The sequence below is a fragment of the Pipistrellus kuhlii genome, unplaced genomic scaffold, assembly GCF_014108245.1.
Source record: "Pipistrellus kuhlii isolate mPipKuh1 unplaced genomic scaffold, mPipKuh1.p scaffold_m20_p_6, whole genome shotgun sequence".
NCBI lineage: Eukaryota > Metazoa > Chordata > Mammalia > Chiroptera > Vespertilionidae > Pipistrellus > Pipistrellus kuhlii.
In genome coordinates, this window is record NW_023425562.1 from 40,495,285 (window position 1) to 40,515,531 (window position 20,247).

Consider the following 20,247-nt stretch of genomic DNA (forward strand, 5'->3'; position numbering starts at 1 on the left):
AATCTGTGGTAGAGATCAACATTTTTTTTTTCTTTAATCATCTGAGGACATTATTCCATTGATTTTTAGAGAGAGGGAGAGACAGAGAAAAATACTGATGTGAGAGAAACACATTGGGGTGCATGCAGGAGGCAACCAACCAATCTGGGCCAAAGAGGAGCCTGCAACCCAGGTACACATCCTTGACCCTTTGGCCAACAGGCCAATGCTCTATCTACTGAGCCAAACTGGCACACACAAAAAAAATAATAATAATTGCCGGGATGGGTTTGGCTCAATGGATAGAGCGTCGGCTTGGGGACTGAAGGGCCCGGGGTTCAATTCCGGTCAAGGGCATGTACCTTGGTTGCAGGCATATCCCCAGTAGGGGGTGTGCAAGAGGCAGCTGATCGATGACTCTCTCTCATTGATGTTTCTAATTCTCTATCCCTCTCCCTTCCTCTCTGTACAAAAATCAATAAAATATATATTTTTAAAAATAATAATAATAAAGTATGGACACATTATAAAACATATTTAGTGAACTGACACTTTCTAATTCAAATGCTTACTAAAAACAGTAATCAGGACAATATTTTACTGGCAGAAAAATAGATATTTAGGCCAATGGAATGAAATTGTGTCCTGAGTCCAGAAGAAACTATTATATTATATTTATGGTCAACTGGATTGTGACATGGATGTCAATATATTCCAAGAGATAGGAGAAAGGATAACGGTTTTTCACAAATAATCGTGGGGCAACTAGATAGCCACAAGCCATAATTGAAGTGGAATGCCGATCTAAACATAAGAACTAAAACTATAAAACTCTTAGAGGAAAATGCAGGAGTAAATCTTACTAATTTTGAATTAAGTAATGTTTTTTTATATTCAAGCAACAGAAGAAATAAACAAATTAGACTTCTCTAACTCATTTTTTATGCTCCTAATACATACAACTGTTAAGAAGCTGAAAGGACAATCTACATATTGAGAAAAATATTTGCAAATCATGTATCTGAAAAGGGATTTCTATGCAGAATATACAAAGGACAACTCAAAAAATTCCTCAAAAATAGGCAAAGGATCTGAATATATATTTCTTCCAAGAATGTATAGAAATGGCCAATTAGTACATGAAAACAAGACCAACACCTTAAGTCATTAGGGAAATTCAAGTTAAAACCAAAATGAGATACCACTTCACCCCCATAAGGATGATATAATTAAAAATGATGGACTCTAACAAATATTGGTGAAAATGTGGAGAAACTAGAACCTCCAAACATTGCTTGTGAGACTATAAAATGCTGCAGCCACTTTAGAAAAATAAAATGCTGCAGCCACTTTAGAAAAAGTTTGGTGGTCCTTAAATACATCTATACAAAAAATTAACAAGTAAATGCTCATCAGTATTTTTTTGTATTTGCCACAAAATGAAATACCCCAAATATAACCAGCTGAAGAAAAAAAATGTGCTATAGCCATTTAATGGTATGTTATTTGACCATAAAAAGAATGAAATGTTGATCCATGCTACAATAGTGGATTACTCTTAAACCTGATACTAAGTGAAAAAAGCCATTACAAAAGACCATAGATTCTATAATTCAATTTCTATGAAATGTACAAAATAAGTAGCTCCATAGAGACAGAAAGTAGATTAGTGCTTGTAAAGTGCTGAGGGTAAAGAGAGAATGGGGCATGATTGCAAATCTATAATGATAAAAGCATAATATTCAAATAGACCCTACAGCTGGACAGCAGAATGTCTGTCCAGATGACCTTCTGGACAAAGCTGGGGCTGTGAGGGCCTACTCATGCATGAATTTCATGTATCAGGACTCTAAAAGGTATGTAATTTCTTTGGGGGATTATGAAAATGTTTTAAAATTAGATTTTAGTAATTATTGCACAGTTCTATGATTTTATTAAAAGCCACAGAATTAAATTTAAACTTTAAATGAGTGAAATTTATGATGTGAATGAGATCTCAATAAAGCTATTCAAATAAATAAAGTAATGTAGACATTTCAGTTGCTATAATATTTATATTAAGCCAAATCAAAATAAATTATTTTGTAGATACTATAGAATTAAGTAATGTGAATATATCCAGTGATTCCAAAGGTCTTAAGAATGTTATGTTTAATAATTGTACCACTTGAACCTAGACTATTTTATCTCTATATAGTATGTTTTATTTCTCCATAATAAATTTTTACATATTCTTTTATCTCTATATAATAAACTTTTACATATTCTTTAAGAATTTGATGGGTAAATGGACAATGATGCCTTAATACATCTAAAAAGTATTGGCACTGCTTTAAACTGTATTAACCTAGATAATCTTATATGATCGATATTTATATAAAAAGCATTCTATTCAACAATTTATCCCAGTTCAAGAGCTGCTTTTCTTTTCAAGAAGTCAAATTAGCATCATGACCAGTGGAAGTTAAGCACTTGACATCCCAGAATGCTGGAGACTCTTAATTTGTGCCTTGAGGGACCAATATTGAGAATTTATTCAGGGTACCATAGCAACTGCAGAATCAGAGCAATGATATCATGTGGCAAATTTGTATCTGAGAGAACACTCAAGGGTTCCATTGGATCATGTGGGGCAACTATATTACAATTGTTGATGGTGTGGCATCTTGATAAGGAACAATTAATTGGTGTTAATTTTACCCAAAGTAAAGACAACAATAGAACATCTCTTTATATAAAGATGTGTGACCAAAAGGTAAGGATATTTAATTGTAACCAATGTCTCCTAAGGGTTTTGATGTGAATCTGTGTTAAAACTGACTTCGTTTTATTGACCTGAGTGATATGCTAAAGTAAAAATTTGCACAGAGCATAACAATAGCTTGTCTAATATCAAAGGAAGACAAAGCACTGTCAAATAATATTAATTCTTATGACAACACTTGTATTTGGGAAATACATATATCATATGATGATCAGTCTCTTCACTGAGAAACAGGAGTACTAATAAAGATGCAGGAACAAACAATCCTTCCTCTATTTTATTTTGCTCAGTTAACACACAACAGATGTCTGCTTTCAGAAGGAAGCTTTGGGAGAGCACTGGGCTCTGTGCCTCCTTGCCTTTGGATATTGGAATGAATTCCAGCATCATGAAACTCAATGAAAGAAATGAAATTGCCATTTGTGTCCTAAATTTCAAGCTATTCTCACATGACATGAAACACAAGGCTTATTCTCCAACTATTGTTGAATACAGGTATAAAAATCCAGTTACTCATTGTTTTAACAACAACAACAAAAAAATTATAGAAAAACCAAAGATGAAAATAGATTAAAAATATAAAATTCTCATAAATGAATTTAGGCATTAGAAACAGGAAAAGTCAGTACAAAACTACTCTGTTTTAAATGATAACATGATTTGGAAACTCCTCAATGCTCTTTATTCTAGCCATTTAGCACAGTTATCAAGATAGGGCCTGTCATATCCTAGGCCATCTACAGAGGTGACAATCTAGTGAGTCAGAAATCTGCTTCCACAAAACATGGAAGCAGAAATGGCATTTTCATTAATAGCCACATGACAAACATCCAAGAAAGGAACAAATGGAATATTTAAAAAAGAGTAAATACTCTGTTAGAATATAATTAAGGCTCAAGGTATTAAGACAATTAGAAGGGGAAAGATGGTGGCTGGTAGGATGGAAATGAGGGAAGGGATGTGAGTGAGGGGATGGAAGGAGAGTGTGGGGATGTGTGTGGTGTGTGAGTGAATGAGAGACAGTTAAATTGGGGAGGAGCAGCAGGGGCTGGCAGACAAGGTTCTCTGGGGCAGGGAGAGACTACCACCCCTGCAGGCACTCCCTAGATTGTGAGAATCAGACACGGGAGCCCACATCATCTTGAAGGGGAGAGTGGCTTCTTCTGGGAATTCATCAGCCAGACAGGCCTTGAACACAGCCCCTGACTTGGCAGCCACTCCAGCCAAAATCCTGCTGTCCTACCCATGGACCCTGGGATAGCCACCTCAAAAGGTGCAGCACTCCCGCAGCTGTAAGTGCAACTTTCCCCTCCCCAGCAGCAGACTCCGGACACCACAGTCGCACCCATGTTTCCAGCATGCAGGCCTCCAGGGCTACCACTCCGCGGGTAACTCAGGAGCCACTGTGAGCCCCTGCTGGGCGCGATTTTGTACAGACAAGGGCGCGCTGCGCCACGGTAGAAATTTTTAATTCCCTTTTCCTGAATACCTGCCCATAGACACCTCAATGGCATGGCTTCAGTGCCAGGGACCTTCATAGTGCTTCAGTGCACTACACTGGCATACACATCGCAAGTGTCCCCATGAGTCATCACCGGGAGCTCGTGCACGTATCCAATCACAGGCACAGCAGCAAAAACAATCTTTCCACTCACAGCTGCAGAACTCTGGACACTACAGTTTCACGCTTTTCCAGCATACAGGCCTCCCGATCCACAGGCAGCCACTGGGTGCCACAGTGGACCCTGCTGGGCACATAGGATTTCTACCAAGGGCGCAAGACAGCAAAAATTGGTACACCACCTCCACAGCTGCTGATTTCTAGACACCGCAGGTGTGCCTTTCCAGCTCGCAGGCCTACATCAAGAGAACCCAAAAAGCTCAAGTAGGGAGCTACACTATATTACCAAGCCCAGAAGACCTAAGATATCACACGAGTAGCACCATCCCCAAAAGAACCTGAGTAGCAAATTAATCAGAGTTATAACTCTGATTACAAATTACAGAGTTATAACTCTGGTAAACATATATACCCCCAATACAGAGGCACCCAAATATATAAAACAACTTCTGGAAGATATCAAGAGAGAAACTGATAGCAATACATAGTAGGGGACTTTAATATATTTTTTTATTGATTTTTTTTTTTTTTTTTACAGAGAGGAAGGGGAAGAGAGAGCTAGAAACGTCGATGAGAGAGAGACATCAACCAGCTGCCTCTTGCACACCCCCTACCAGGGATGTGCCCGCAACCAATGTACATGCCCTTGACTGAATCGAACCTGGGACCTTTCAATCCGGAGACCGACACTCTACCACTGAGCCAAACCGGCTTCAGCCATAGTAGGGGACTTTAATACCCCACTGACACCACTGGATAAATCATCTGAACAAAAATTCAGCAAATAAACAGAAATCCTAAATTACTCAATAGATCAGGTGGATTTAATTGACATCAGAATATTTCAACCCAATGCTACAGAATATGCATACTTCTCCAATGCACAAAGGACATTTTCAAAGATAGATTGAATATTATGACATAAACAAATTGATTGAGACAAAAAATCACACAATCATATCAATCGATGGAGAAAAAGCATTTGACAAAGCCCAACACCCTTTTCTGATAAAAACACTCAGCAAAGTGGGAATAGAAGGATCATACCTCAATATAATAAAAATTTTATATGACAAACCTATACCCAACATCATACTCAATGGGAAAAACTAAAACCATTTCCCTTAAGAACAGGAATAAGACAGGGATGCCTGTTTTCCCCACTTATATTCAACATAGTACTAGAAGTGCTAGTCAAAGTGATCAAATAAGAAGAAATAAAAGGCATCCAATCTGGAAAAGAAGAAGCAAAATTATCATTATTCGCAGGTGACATGCTACTGTACATAGAAAACCCTAGACTCCATAAAAATTATTAGACTTAATAAATGAATTCGGCAAGGTAGCAGGATACAAAATTAATGACAAGAAATTTGTGGCATTTTTATACACCAATAGTGAACATACAAAAAGAGATTAAAAAAACATTCCCATTTACCATTGCAAACATAAAAAATAAGATACCTAAGAATAAACTTAACTAAGAAGGTAAAAGACTTTTTCTCAGAAAACTACAGGACATTGGAAAAAAAAAATAGAGGAAGACAGATGAAAGAACATACTGTGTTCATGGATTGGTAGAATCAACATCATTAAAATGTCCATACTACCCAAAGCAATCTACAGATTCAATTCACTCCCCACTAAAATACCAATAGCATATTTCACAGATCTAGAAAAAAATTCCAAAAATTCATTTGGAAAACAAACACAAAAACACACAAAACAGATTTTAAAAAAAATGAACAGCTGCAGCAATCCTGAGAAAGAAGAACAAAATAGGGATCTCAATGCCAGATATCAAGCTGTATTACAAAGCCACTGTTCTCAAAACTGCCTGGTACTGGCACAAGAACAGACATAGACCAATGGAAGAGAAGAGAGAACCCAGAAATCAACCAAAACCTCTATGCTCAATATTTGACAAAGGAGGCAAGAACAAACAATGGAGTCAAGAAAGTCTCTTCAATAAATGGTGCTGGGAAGTTTGTTCAGACACAAGCAAAAAAAAAAAAAAAAAAGAAACTAGACCACCAATTTACACCATACACAAAAATAAACTCAAAATAGATAAAGAACTTAAATGTAAGACTGGAAACCATAAAAATACTAGAGAAATCCAGGCAGCAAAATCTCAGATATATGCCAAAGAAATATGTTCACCAACACAGCTCCTAGGGCAATGGAAACTAAAGAGAAAATAAACAAATGGGACTACATCAAAATAAAAAGCTTCTGCACAGCAAAAGAAACCATCAACAAAACAAGACAACCCACTGCATAGGAAAACATAATTGCCAACAATAACTCCAATAGGGTTTAATCTCCAACATTTACAGGGAACTCATACATCTTAACAAAAGGAAGACAAACAATCCAATAAAAAATGGGCTACGAACTAAATAGATACTTTTCAAAAGAAGGCATAAGGAAGGCGAACCGACATATGAAAACATGCTCAAAGTCAATAATCACTGGATAGATGCAAATCAAAATGACTGTGAGGCACCATCTCACACCTGTCAGAATGACAATCATCAACAATTGAATATATTGGCGAGGATGCAGAGAAAAAGGAACCTTTCTGTACTTCTGGTGGGAATGCAGACTGGTGCAGCCACTGTGGAGAACAGCATGGCATTTCCTCAAAAAACTAAAAATGGAACTTCCATTTGACCCAATAATCCTACTTCCAGGAATATATCCCAAGAAACCAGAAACACCAATCAAAAAGGATATATGCACCCCTATGTTCACAGCAGCACAATTTACAATAGCTAAGATTTGGAATCAGCCTAAGTGGCCATCAGCAAGTGAATGGATTAAAAAACTTTGGCACATCTACACAATGGAATACCATGCTGCTATAAAAAGGAAGGAACTTTTACCATTTGAAACAGCATGAACCCTTGCCTGGGCCCTCCTGCCACACACCCCCCCCCCCCAGCACCTTATCTGCCAGCAGCCCCACTCTTGATGCCACTGTTCGCATTCACTGACAATGCAGAATGATTGGGTCTGGTGCCAGCAGTGGGTGCTAGCAGCAACTGCTGCCCCAATTGCACCTCAGGAGCAAGGGGAGGTGGAGAAGCCTTCAGGGGAGATCAGGGCTGGCAGCCACTGCTTGAAATCGCTGACAGCTCAGTGCACTGGAACCGTGGCATGTGGGAGCAAAGAATTTTTAGTAACCACCAGACATTTGACCTGATGACAGCGACCAGTGCCCCACCTTGGTCTGGCAAGCAGATCACCTGCTTCACCTTCCTATTCTGGCCAACACCCGCCATATTCTGCGCACATCATAGCAACCGCCTGTTCGGTTTTTCTGCTGTTTGGTCTATTTGCACATTAGCCTTTATTATATAGGATATTCTTTTTATTTTTTTAGTTTAGAAGAGAACCTCTGAAAGGACAATAAGAGGAACAACATACTATATAAAGAAGAAATGTTTTGCTCTACAATACAAATATGTATCTGGGTTCAATTTCCCTAGCGACAAAATATATGCAGGGACATTACTTATCTGGTACCTTCTCTTTCCTGAATAAAGATTTTTGGTTCGCTGAAACTGGTTTGGCTCAGTGGTGGAGCGTCAGTCTATGGACTGAAGGGTCCCAGGTTCGATTCCGGTCAAGGGCATGTACATTGGTTGCGGGCACATCCCCAGTAGGGGATGTGCAAGAGGCAGCTGGTTGATGTTTCTCTCTCATCGATGTTTCTAGCTCTCTCTCTCTCCCTTCCTCCTCTATGTAAAATATCAATAAAATATAAAAATAAAAATAATAAAATAAAAAACAATTTTGGTTCATAGTCACCTAAAAGCATTTCTATGGGTTTCTTTCCTGAGATAGAATATAAGACAAAACAAACTAAATACAACTTTTAATGAAGAAGTTTCAAATATAAAACCTTGTAATAAAATATATACTCTTCCATTTAAAGAAGAGATACATGCTGATTAGTGTATGGACTTTTGCCTGCATAACCTATAGATGGTTTTTTGGCCACATTATTATGGAAGATTCATAGAAAGAGAAAGAATTCTGAAAGTATAATATTTCTAAAAATAGGTCCTTCATTATTTGTTGAATAATATTTAAGCTTTTGAGTTCCAAACTTCCTGCACTGTCTACTGTAATATTTGTAGTTATTTCAGAGCTGGTCCAATTAGCCATATGTTTCCAGATCTCTCTCCACCAAGAAACTTTCATTTCCTCTCAATAATTTTGATTATTGTTATCACAAATGACCAACATGTGCAATAGTAGCTGAATTGCTTACTATGAGAAAAAAAAAGGGGTTAACTGGTATATTAGACAAGTGTTTAAAATATAGTGAAAATATTTAAATTTTATTTTACTTTTTTTCCTAGTTAAAAAAAAAATCACTTTATAATCAACTTAGGGCTCTCCCTATTATCAAGTTAAGCTACTTTAAGTAACAGGAATTGTAAATGGAAACAGTCATGATTTACAAGATTTCTGCAGTACTGAAATATAAATAAAACATCTCTCCCTAAAGAGTAAGTAGACAAATTCTGGCACACTTTGTTTAATTTAATGCCAACACAGCACTTCCAGTCATAGTATTCATGATATTACAAAGGTCAAACGAGACTCATTACTGCTGATGGCATAAAGACAGATAACCAATATTTAAAGCACATTCCTTAAAACAGAAATCTAATTCTCGCTCTGCATGTGTAAAAAATGATGAGAAGGTAGTAAGCATTGTTTCAGTAGAGCAAGATTCAGATTCCAAAATTTAACAGTCTTCACACCCTTCTTTGAACATAGCTGAGCCCTACCATCTGAGTTACTGGAACCAACTGAATGTTTCATCTACCTTTTATTTTGCATATTAATACAAAGTCAATGCAATGAAAATGGCCCCCCAAAATCTTTACGTTATTATGAAAGTAATTTAGATCTCACAGGCCTCCAGACTACTTCTCTGGGTCCTTCAGAGTTGAGAACGGCTGATTTAAAGAATGTTTTTCCAATAGAATATATTCCATGCTGGATGAGCTCCTAATATGATTAGTTTACTTTGACTGGAAGTTTCTAGAATCAGTGCAAAAATGTCCTCACATGTCTGACCCATACCTCCTTGCATATGTTACATTTAAATGGGAAGCACATCATCCAATTAGTAGAGCATAAGGCATGTCATTCAGATGGCTACATACTATTGATAGTAATATATGCTTCCAAGATCCCAGCTTGGAATGTTGTTGTCCAGTTCATTGCAGACTAACTGTAAATAGTTCTAGAGATTGTTTTCACTAACACTGCACAAGTCTAGTACATTTAGCCTCCTGATAAAGAACTATTACATAAGTGAATAAACGAAAGCAAACAAACATGCCTTAAATGCATATGAATGAATAAAGTGGGAAGAGGGTTGGAAAAATTCACAATTGCTTACTGGCAGTCCAACAGGATAATAACTGCCTTGTTAAGCAATACATCAATTTTGCCTTACATGCCTAGGCCACTGAGTGAATACTTTCCATGCAGATACTCCAGCATAAGACTTTCTACATGGGTAAGATAATGATTATGCAACAATTTGAAGATCTTATTTTTCTAAATTTGGGTAATAAACTCTATTAACTATTAACATCTTAATATATTTTATATTAAGATAACTGTGTATTTTATATAATACAAAGGAAATTCTCATTTTAATAAACTACACATCAAAGAAATGTGGCATTGTTAAAAGCTACTTGTTCACTCTCTTTGGTATTCAGGAAATTTTATGAAGAATTGCTATCACAAACAGCCACCCGTTATTCAACTTTCATCAGATAACCCTACTAACCATATACCTACATTTAGGAATGCAATTATAGTTCCCTTTTTGAATATTTTTTAAGTTGAGGTTTTTTTTTAAAGATGACTACTCTTCTAACAGACAGTATGCTATAAAGCATTTAATTTGGTATACCTAGTACTTAAAAGTAAATGCATCTTGTTAGTATAGGTACTAAAATTAAATACGATTTTTAATTGACTACAAATTTAATGGACTGGTAGCACATAGAAAGTTAAGGGATTTTTAACAGACTATTTTCTATAGCAGTTTAGGTTTACATAAATATTGAAGGGAAAGGAAAGAGTTCTCATATACTCTGAATGTCCCGAGGCTCCCCTATTATTAACAGCCTGCATTAGTGTGGAACAGACAAAATAGAATGCCTTGAGCAAGACTGGAAGTCATAAAGGTTGGAAATAAGTGGTCATATTTATGACATGTTAGGAATATGAAACTTAAAGAATGAATGTGAGGATTGATTTTATATGTGGGGAAAGAGAGGAATAAAAAATGGCTCAGCTATTTTACCTGTGCAATAGAATAAACTAGAAGAGCAGGGTTAAAGAACTGAATTAGATTTATCAGCATATAGATGGCATCTAATGCCATGAGGTTGAAGATATCACCTTTGAGGTGACTGTGTAGCTAGGCACAGATAACTGAAGGGGTAATCCTAGAAACTCCCACATGTAGAATTGGAGAGATGAAGAGAAATCAACAAGATTGAAATCAAGAGTATAGCAGAAGGTGAAATCCAAGAAATGCTGATTTTCTAGAGCCTGTTAAGTAAATTACTTTATGATGGAACTTACTATGTCAAGTTATTATTACATATTGAGAAAGATGAAGATTGAGAATATACCACTGGTTTTAAAAGTATGGAGAACATTGATGATGTTGATAATTTTTCTCTTGAGATAGAGGTAGTGGTCAGAATATCATTGGTGTGGTTAGAATGAAGGTTGTGAAGATAAGAAACAAATACAGCTATTCTAAAGAATAAAAAAAGGAATAAATTTTTGTAGCAACAGGAATGGAATAAACAATTAAAGAAAGTTGCTTTATTTTAAGCATTATGTATAAATTATTTTAATATAGATGCATGTGTGTATACACATATACAGTTTCCCCCACTATCCAAAGTGGAGCATTGCCATGGAATCTTTCATAATCAGCATGAAGCTGGTGTACCCTTTCCATAGGCCTTCAAATGTCTTGATTTCCTTCAGTTCCTCTCTCAGGCTGTACGTTCCAAAGACATACAAGTCTGAGCTAAGAAGATGGCTTTGCTGTGCTTCCAAGTCCTGAAGCAGGACAGCCATACTGGGCAGTGGAGTGTGTTGGTGAAGTGGAGAGAGCAAGACTGGGATAAATGCCTGCAGGAAAGGGCAACCTTTAAGTCATGCACAGAAAGTGGAATGGCATTATCAGAATGACTTAGATTAGAAATATACAAAGACTGAAATGCTGGATTCCTGTTCATGGTGTTGTGCCTACGGTGTCTTCATGGAAAGAGACATTTGAGTCAGCTGCATGGAATTCTGTCACAGTTTGAGGTGCAGACAGAAGGGGTATCAGACAATAAATAATTAAGACAAACACGTGACTTGCAAATACCCTTCAACGTTGGAAGGAAAAGCAACAGAACATTGTGTCTGGGAGCCTGGTGAATACCACCATCTTGACATATATTGATACTTACATTTAACGACACACATTTATATCTGAATATCTCCTGTTACAATAAAAACATCTTCTTTTAAAGAACTCAAGTATATTTTGACACCTAACATAGAAGTTAGGAAGCAATAAGTATTAAATAAACTGGGCTGCTTCCTACAGCTCAATTCAGATCTCCAGTCTGGCCTGCGCTTGTGTCCCCATGTGAACCGGCAGCTGGCCTCTTTTTAATATCACCTGAAACACTTACCACATCTTTTTCATAGATAAATGTGAATTTCAGTCTATCACTAGTCTCACAATTTTAAAATTAGTACAGTGTAAATGAGATTTTACCAAAATATTTTTAGGTCTAGGAAAGGATTTCTGTGTCCTTCCAAAGAAATCTAATTATCTAAATTAACAGCTAGTTTTTAATGTTCTGTGGGTTTAAACAGTGTTTCTCACATTCATTAGACTTTTTAAAAGACTCACTTTTTTGACACCAGAAGGCATTCAATGGTGAGGCCAGAATGAGCTAAGCTGTAATAATAATAAGATGATAATTGCTAAGTATAAAGACTGACAATGCCTTTAGCAAAACATTAACAGTTTGGATGTGAGCTTATAATGCCCAATGGTATCTTTTTTAAAAATATATATTTTTTATTGATTTCAGAGAGGGAGAGATAGAAACATGAATGATGAGAAAGAACCATTGATCAGCTGCCTCCTGCACACCCCTTCTGGGGCTCAAGCCCACAACCAGTGCATGTACCCTTGACTCCAATCCAACCTGAGACCCATTAGTCTGCAGGCCAATGCTCTGTCCACTAAGCCAAACCAGCTAAGGCCCAATAGTATCTTATTCTTTAGCAATGATTAAGTGTTTTTTCATCTCTTGAATTTGTATACTTATGTTAATTTTGTGTATTACAATTCTAACAGGTACCAACTACAGTGTACTTAGAGCCTCTTTCCAACAGCTAGCCACTTTATTTATGCTCTACTGGTACAGAATCTGTCATCACAAATATATGTGTTCAGTGGGGACCAAAGTTATGAATTTGACTTAATGGTGGCTGCCGCCTTCTCTCATGAGACCAGTGGTTCTGATATTTAATTAGACCTTAAAATCACTTGAGAAGCTTATAAAAATACTCATGCACAGCACCACCTATAACAATTGATTCAGATTTTGGAGGTGAGATTTGAATATAAATATTTTTTAAATCTTCCAAAGTGTTTGTTCTGTGGGGCAGCCAGGTTAGAGAGTCATTGCATTAGACTTTCACCCTTATACTAGGAACTATTTTATCTATCTTTTATAAACTTATATATACAGTTGCACTAAGCACCTAGGTCAATAAATGTTACTTTGAGGGAGAAATTTATGAATTGCTTAAAGCATAAACATCATCTTACAGGAAGGTGAGTCTTCTTGCCAAAGAACTTTTATTTTGTAATTACTACATGCTGACTCTCCACCTCTGTAGCATGGTTTGTGAATTAGGGACATCTCCAGGCTAGGCAGTCTTTACCCATGACTTACATTTATTTTAACACAAAAATCCACTGGTATTTAAAAAATTCTCTCATTTATGAAAACTATTACTAAAAAACTGAGAAAAGTCAAGATTGAGTATTGAATTTCACTAAGGGAAAGGAGTTCAGCAAAAGGAACTATATAAAATTCAAAGTCAATCCAATTAGCAATTCGAATGATTTTGTAAATAAACTGGTGGCCCGGTGCACGGATTTGTGCACACTGAAAGGAAATTAATTACAAGAAATATTTTAATATCACTATCTTTTCTCTATAATATTGTAAAAGTGTCAACCAAATCATGATCAACAATGACAGATCAAAACACATGTGTGTAATTGGTGCCAGTGAGAGCTTTAAATGTATCCCACATGCACGAGTCAACTTAGCCTTTTATAGATATAATAAACTTGCTTAATTAGACCTGCTTTCTGATTTAGCTAAACTTTTTTCAACCTAGTGAAGCATCTCTACTTCTCTTTTAGGTAATTGTGAGCAACACAGCAGTAAATAGCAACACAAAGTAGGTCATTATTATAGATCATGCAGGGAGAACAAAGGGTAAAATATTTAACTGCAGCAGTGTTTCACTATATTTTGTATAGTAAGAAAACTTGAAGTCATTTTCAAGGTCCACCATTTCTTTCTTCTTTTCAGTAGGATCAAGTTTCTAAGCTTTCTAAATCTTCGTTTTCTGGCTAATGAAAAGAAAATAGGATTTCATCGAGTCATCTACCTACTCCAATACTTCTGTGAGGATCAAATGAGATGAGGCATGGGAAAATGCTTCACAGTGGTTTGGTTAAAGTGCAAAGTGCCTGCACCTGGCTATAAAGTGGGTTTTGTTCCTGGACTGAAGAAACTGCAAAGAGGCTAGTCGCTAGGGAGAAGAAGCCAGGCATTGCTACGTGACAACATTACAGCTCCCACAGCCACCATTTCTGGAGTGTGGACCACATTTTGTGCTACGGGGTCCCAGCAGCATCAGCTGTAATTTGGTGGGCTGACACTCCAGGGTAGTGTGGAGCCTGTGTCCCAATTGGGGGAAGCTGAATTGGTTTGTCAGCACCAGGTCTGTGCTGCCATTTTTCCGTAAATGGCAAGTGCCTGTCATGACATCTCCTGCATTGAGCATCTGCAGTGTGCATTATAGCAACTGGTCACACATGGATGAACACTAACATTTTAGATATATAGATAGATGATAGATAGATGATAGATAGATAGATATAGATAGATAACTTAAAATTTAACATGTTTTTGCATTAATTAAGATGAAGTTATGATTTGGCATTTGATGGCCTCAACATTTATACAATCTGCCCTATCATTGAGGAACATAGAAATTTGGTAATACTGCCTATATGAAGAATCATATTATAATCATATTTTTAACCAAAGAATTCCACATACTAAACTTTTTTTCCAATGGAGAAAAATGGCCTATAAATAAAAATAATCACATAAGATTATGTTGGGAAAAGAAAATCCAAATGGCTTTAAATCAGGGAAGATTAATTGATTAAATAAACTTATATCCAAGGAAATGAATATTATACCAGCCCTTGAAATACCAACTTTGAAACTACATAACAACATGAAAACTGGCTATGGTAATTTACAAAGTAGAGTATATTATTTGTAAATGATGACTGCGATTTATTCATAAAATTGTCTAGGTATTTGAAATCAGTATACTGAAATAATATACTAGGGTGGAGTAACTGTCAAATTTTCCCTTTATTTCCCCTTTTTATGTGATGTTATATTGTTTACAAAATTTAAAAGATTCTTTAGAAAACCTCATCTCATTTTGTCTTTTAGCCTTCCTGAAATTAATTTTACATTGCAGAACACCATGTGTTTTAGTAATTGTTTATATTATATCCCTAGCTTCTTATGTGCTAGAGAATAAATTTGTGAGTTTAAGTTGCATTTGTCCTCTCTAACAGTTTTGCTTATTGCATTATTATATCATTCATTAGACTGTTTTGTCCACCATATTTATTGAAGTAGTCAGTTGTTTTTGTATTTTAATGTGGATATGTATGTAATAGCCCCTGCATTATGGTAATTAAGTTCCAATTAAATTTTGCCATTATATTATGTAATATACAATCCCAGAAAGACTTCAAAGAAATGATGACAAAAGTATGTTTAGCTTCTAACAAATATATATCAAATTAAAATTTTTAAAAACCATTTGCTTAAAGAAAAACAAATCATTTAAAAGAGAATTTTTTTAAATTTGCTTTTTAAATCAAGACCCTAAGTTTTCTCTTATGGCCCCAAATATCTATTCTTTCTGCAGTAGAGGAATAATATCTCCTTTCCATTTATTTAAAATCTGTTAACTAGAGGAGTTAGAAATTTTTGTATTTTCAAGTTGTAATTAAACATTAATTTTAGCTAATTGAAGTGTTAAGAATTTGCTAGTATGAAATTAAAAGGCTCAGCAGAGTTTTCCTGGCTTCTCAACAATAAGTCAAATTGGGAAAATACTAAGTGATATCTAATGCAAAATCTTATTTCCATGAAGAATATGTCATTCTGCCTGGGCAGGATTCTCAGTGGTTGAGCCATCAACCCAGGAACCAAAGAGGTCTCTGAATTCCTGGTCAGGGCACATGCCTAGATTGCGTGGGGGCTTGATCTCCAGTAGGGGGCATGCTGGAGACAAGCGATGGATGTTTCTCTCCCTCTTCCTTTCTCTCTCTCTAAAATCAATAAAATACATTGGGAGGAGGGGTAGGGGGAGATTTCATTCCCAGCCACCTAAAATAGTGATGACCTTTATCAGAGGAAAATTAGAGATCTGACAACTACAATAAAATAACCCAGATTACAAAACCCATACCAGTTAAGAGTGCTTTGGGTCAGTTCTTTCTGGTGATCAACTGATTGAACATAAAGAACAATGAAATATTTTGTATGTTGAATGTGTATTTCTACACATCTATTTCTAGGCATCTATCTAAATACTATCCACATGGAATTATGGTCCTAAAATATTATACTAGATAGCAGCACAAATTTCATTTGTCAAATCAGAGGACCATGCCCACTGTTCAACTTTGGGTCTATATTCTTCCCACAGAAATGGCTGCAAATATCTGCCGGGACAAGTTTGGCTCAATGGATAGAACGTCAGCCTGCATTCTGAAGGGTCCCGGGTTCGATTCCGGTTAAGGGCATGTACCTTGGTTGTGGGCACATCCCCAGTGGGGGGTGTGCAAGAGGCAGCTGGTCGATGTTTCTCTCTCATTGACATTTCTAACTCTCTGTCCCTCTCAATTCCTCTCTGTGTAAAATCAATAAAATATATTTTTAAAAATGGCTGCAAATATCAAAACACACACATGCACACTCCCTCAATATAATGTAGCATATGCTCTTAGTCACAAACTATTTGATTTCCTCCCTACCTATTAAACAATTTTTACCCTTTCCACAAGAAAGACTACCCAAGCAATCTTCCAATCTCAGCATTGGTCTCAAAGTCAAAGATCTAATGATAATACCTACATCAGATCTCAAAATGTATTTTCTTGCTCCAGAAGTCTATATACTCAAAAGACAAGTAGTGCACTCTTTCCCCCATACATTCCTAATATACTATAGTGAAACAAGGCAAGGAAAATTGCAATAAACACACCTATGATCAGAATTAGAATAGAATTTTTTACAGAACTAGAAAAAAATAATCTCAAAACTTATATGGAAGCATGAAAGACCCAAGTAGCCACAGAAATCTTGAAAGAGAAGAACAAAGATGGAGGTATCACACTACCTGATATCAAGCTATCAATATATCACGAGGCCATAGTAATCCAAACATAATGACACTGGTATAAAAATAGACATATAGATCAATGAAACAGAATAGAAAGCCCCAAAATAAACCCACACCTATATGGTCAATTAATCTATGACAAAGGAAGCAAGAATATACAACAGGGTAAAGACAGTCTCTTCAATAAATGGTGCTGGGAAAACAAGACAGATATCACAGCTATTTTTTAAAATTACGTGATTCGACTGCTGACTCAACTCTTTGGGAACTAATGCTTCATTAGCCCTTCAAACCCCACAGAATTTTATTATTTCCTTGCCAATGGCTCAGTCCCAAGCAATTTTTAAAGACTGTATTGGCAAACACAGAGAATTAGTTATCACCATGTCCAACAAATACTTGCATATTAAAGCCATTCACAGGAATAAATAGCCATGACAACATAAAAACCTAGAACCATTCTCTTGAGCCTTCCTACAGTCTTCCTATTCAGACTTACTGGTCTACAGTCCCACCCAGTGTACATGCATACAATTTAAAAGTACATATACATCTTCATGAAAAGAACCACAGTAAGGATCAAATGCCCACCCAAAAGTAGGGGCCAGGAAGAGCAAGGAACAATGTAGGAACCTCACTGGGTAAATCATTCTGCTTTCATATAATGTTATTAGGGAAGAAAATGTAGTTTGCTTGACTGGCATACTTTTGGCTGAAAATTAACCCTCCAAATGTAGAATGTGTTATGTTATTTAATTACTCCTTGGAATAATAATTCAGTTTAATTTTTTAAAGTTCCAACTGTTTGGCATTGTCTTGAAATAGTCTCTCTAACCAGGGAACTAATGGCTTTGTTTGTTTCACCTCAGGAGCAGGTGCAGGGACAAGAACACCACCTGAAGTAACTGCTGCCACATGGTGACAGTCTCACAATCACACTGACAGATGGGACTGTGTTTTGTTCAAAACAAATATTTCTTTGCTGTTTGTAATTGCAACTGAAATCCCCTATCTGTCACAGATGTGCTTTAAGGACATCACACTGAGGCCTCTTAAATCCATAAACCATTAATGTGTTGACCTTACACAACAATACAAGATGGCTTCATTCTTTTAAACACCAGAGAACACTGGAGAGAATATATAGCCTAATATGAGACATAACATATAATCATTACAACTATAACATTTCTCTAAAATATAGACTGAAAAAACTTAAAACACCAAGCCTCAGGGATACTGTGCCCATATATAAACATACACACACACACACACACACACACACACACACACACACACACACGTGCACATGCACCCATGCTGGAGCATATTTGAATTGTTGAAATCAAAACCAATTGAAGACCAACCATTTTGGTTCTCTGAGCAGACGGAACCAGTGTAGTCATACAGACACAGTGTAATTTAGCCTTTTTTTTTCTTTTCTTTTTTTTCTAAACAAACTTAACCTTGGTCATTTCTTGCTTATACCTCTTGAAATCCTAGGCAGAACTTGAACTCTTTCCCAAGGTCAAATAGGACGTAACCACTGAAAATTCCCACACTGTAACCAATCATTGAAGAACAAATAGACCCTGTTCCAGGCTCTATCAACAGCTTGATAACAATACATCCCTATTTTGGGTTTGATGCTCCCAGTTTGCCAACTTTTTGGTGTGTGCACAGTAAACTTGAACAATTCCTACCACAGTGACTCACTGTTTTTACTTGGGCTATTTATAAACCTTTGAGAAAAGCTCTAGTGCATGCATAAAAATACACTTTTAGCAACACAAAGATGAGCTAGATAATATTTTTCCTTGCAGTTATATTTTAAAATTTATTTTGGTGTTTAAAATGTAAAAAAATTTATCCCAATTAAAGCCCTCTGTTAGTAGAGGAGGAAATGCTTTCTATGTACTACGAAGAGCTACTTTGCTGCTATCTAGTATATGTTGATATAGAAGGTACCTTATCTTCTTTTTGGTTGAGTCTCTGTTTTAGTTCTTCCACTCCATATCGCAGTTTTTTTACCTTGGCTGCACTCTGATCAGCTCGGTGGTTGGCAAGAGTCAGCTCTGCTGTTTTCGCCTGATGTTGGCAGCTGAGTCTACCGTAGGCGTGTTGAAGGTCCAACAGTTCCTATCAAAAGAAAGCAGGGATCCTATCGTTTGTAATTCACTCCCATAAAGTCAGAAGAATAGTAACTTCTTTGGACAAAGGAGAAAAGTATTTCAGGAAGAATTCAGATGATGCATCTTTTCATCAGTAACTGTATATTTCTGCAATTAGATCTGCTGATTAGCATAACCATATCAGAAAATGTATTTGCCAGTGGCTGAAGTGGCAAAGAGAATGCAGCTTGTTTTTAAAACTATTTTAATATTTTCTTATTGATTTTTAGAGAAAGAGGAAGGGAGAGGGAGAGAGAGATAGAAACATGGATGAGAACTGATCAACTGCTTCCTGCACACCCCCTACTGGGAATGGATCCTACAACCCAGACATGTGCATCTCTTGGTGCAAGGTGTCCATGATCAACCATTGAGCCACACTGGTTGCGTGAGAATGCAGCTCTTCATGTTCTTGAGTCAATGACCAGTTTCCCAGGTTATGCAAATTTAGGTTTTTATGTATGATTTCTAAAGGAAGAAATCACATTATCTATTGATATAAGGGCAGACTAAAATATAATAAAAATAAATGCAAGAAGAGTTGTTCATCTACTAAGTCAGCATATGTATTAAAAATTAGCAGACTATCTGCTTTTAATTAGTTCCCTAAGAAGTAGGATTTGTGCTGCTGTTATCACTGTATTCCAGGCACCACTCTGTAATGACCTGAGTGCTTCTCAGAGACCTAAGCAAAAGGTTGTCCTGTGAAAACCAGTGAATTTGTCAGGAAGTTATTGAATTTTCAATCTATCTTGTTATAATCAACACCCCACCACATATTAATCAACAAGGTTACATTAATTGCCCTCACATTACTAATATTGCCTCTCATTTTTTAGAATTTTCTTTGCAAATTAACTGTACAATTGTAGAAAATATCTATATTAAAACTA

The 20,247-nt window shown here is 36.3% G+C and overlaps 1 protein-coding gene across 6 annotated transcripts in view; it reads right to left on the reverse strand.

The window, feature by feature from the left end:
* Positions 1–20,247, reverse strand: part of CCDC102B (coiled-coil domain containing 102B) — a 138,285-nt gene that overhangs the window by 24,771 nt on the left and 93,267 nt on the right. For 4 of the 6 annotated variants that reach the window (XM_036418902.2, XM_036418904.2, XM_045574468.1 and 1 more), the window contains one exon: positions 19,152–19,322. In XM_036418902.2, the coding sequence (XP_036274795.1) occupies positions 19,152–19,322 (171 nt within the window). The remainder of the gene's footprint in view (positions 1–19,151; positions 19,323–20,247) is intronic. The other 2 variants (XM_045574467.1, XM_045574466.1) reach the window with 1 other exon arrangement.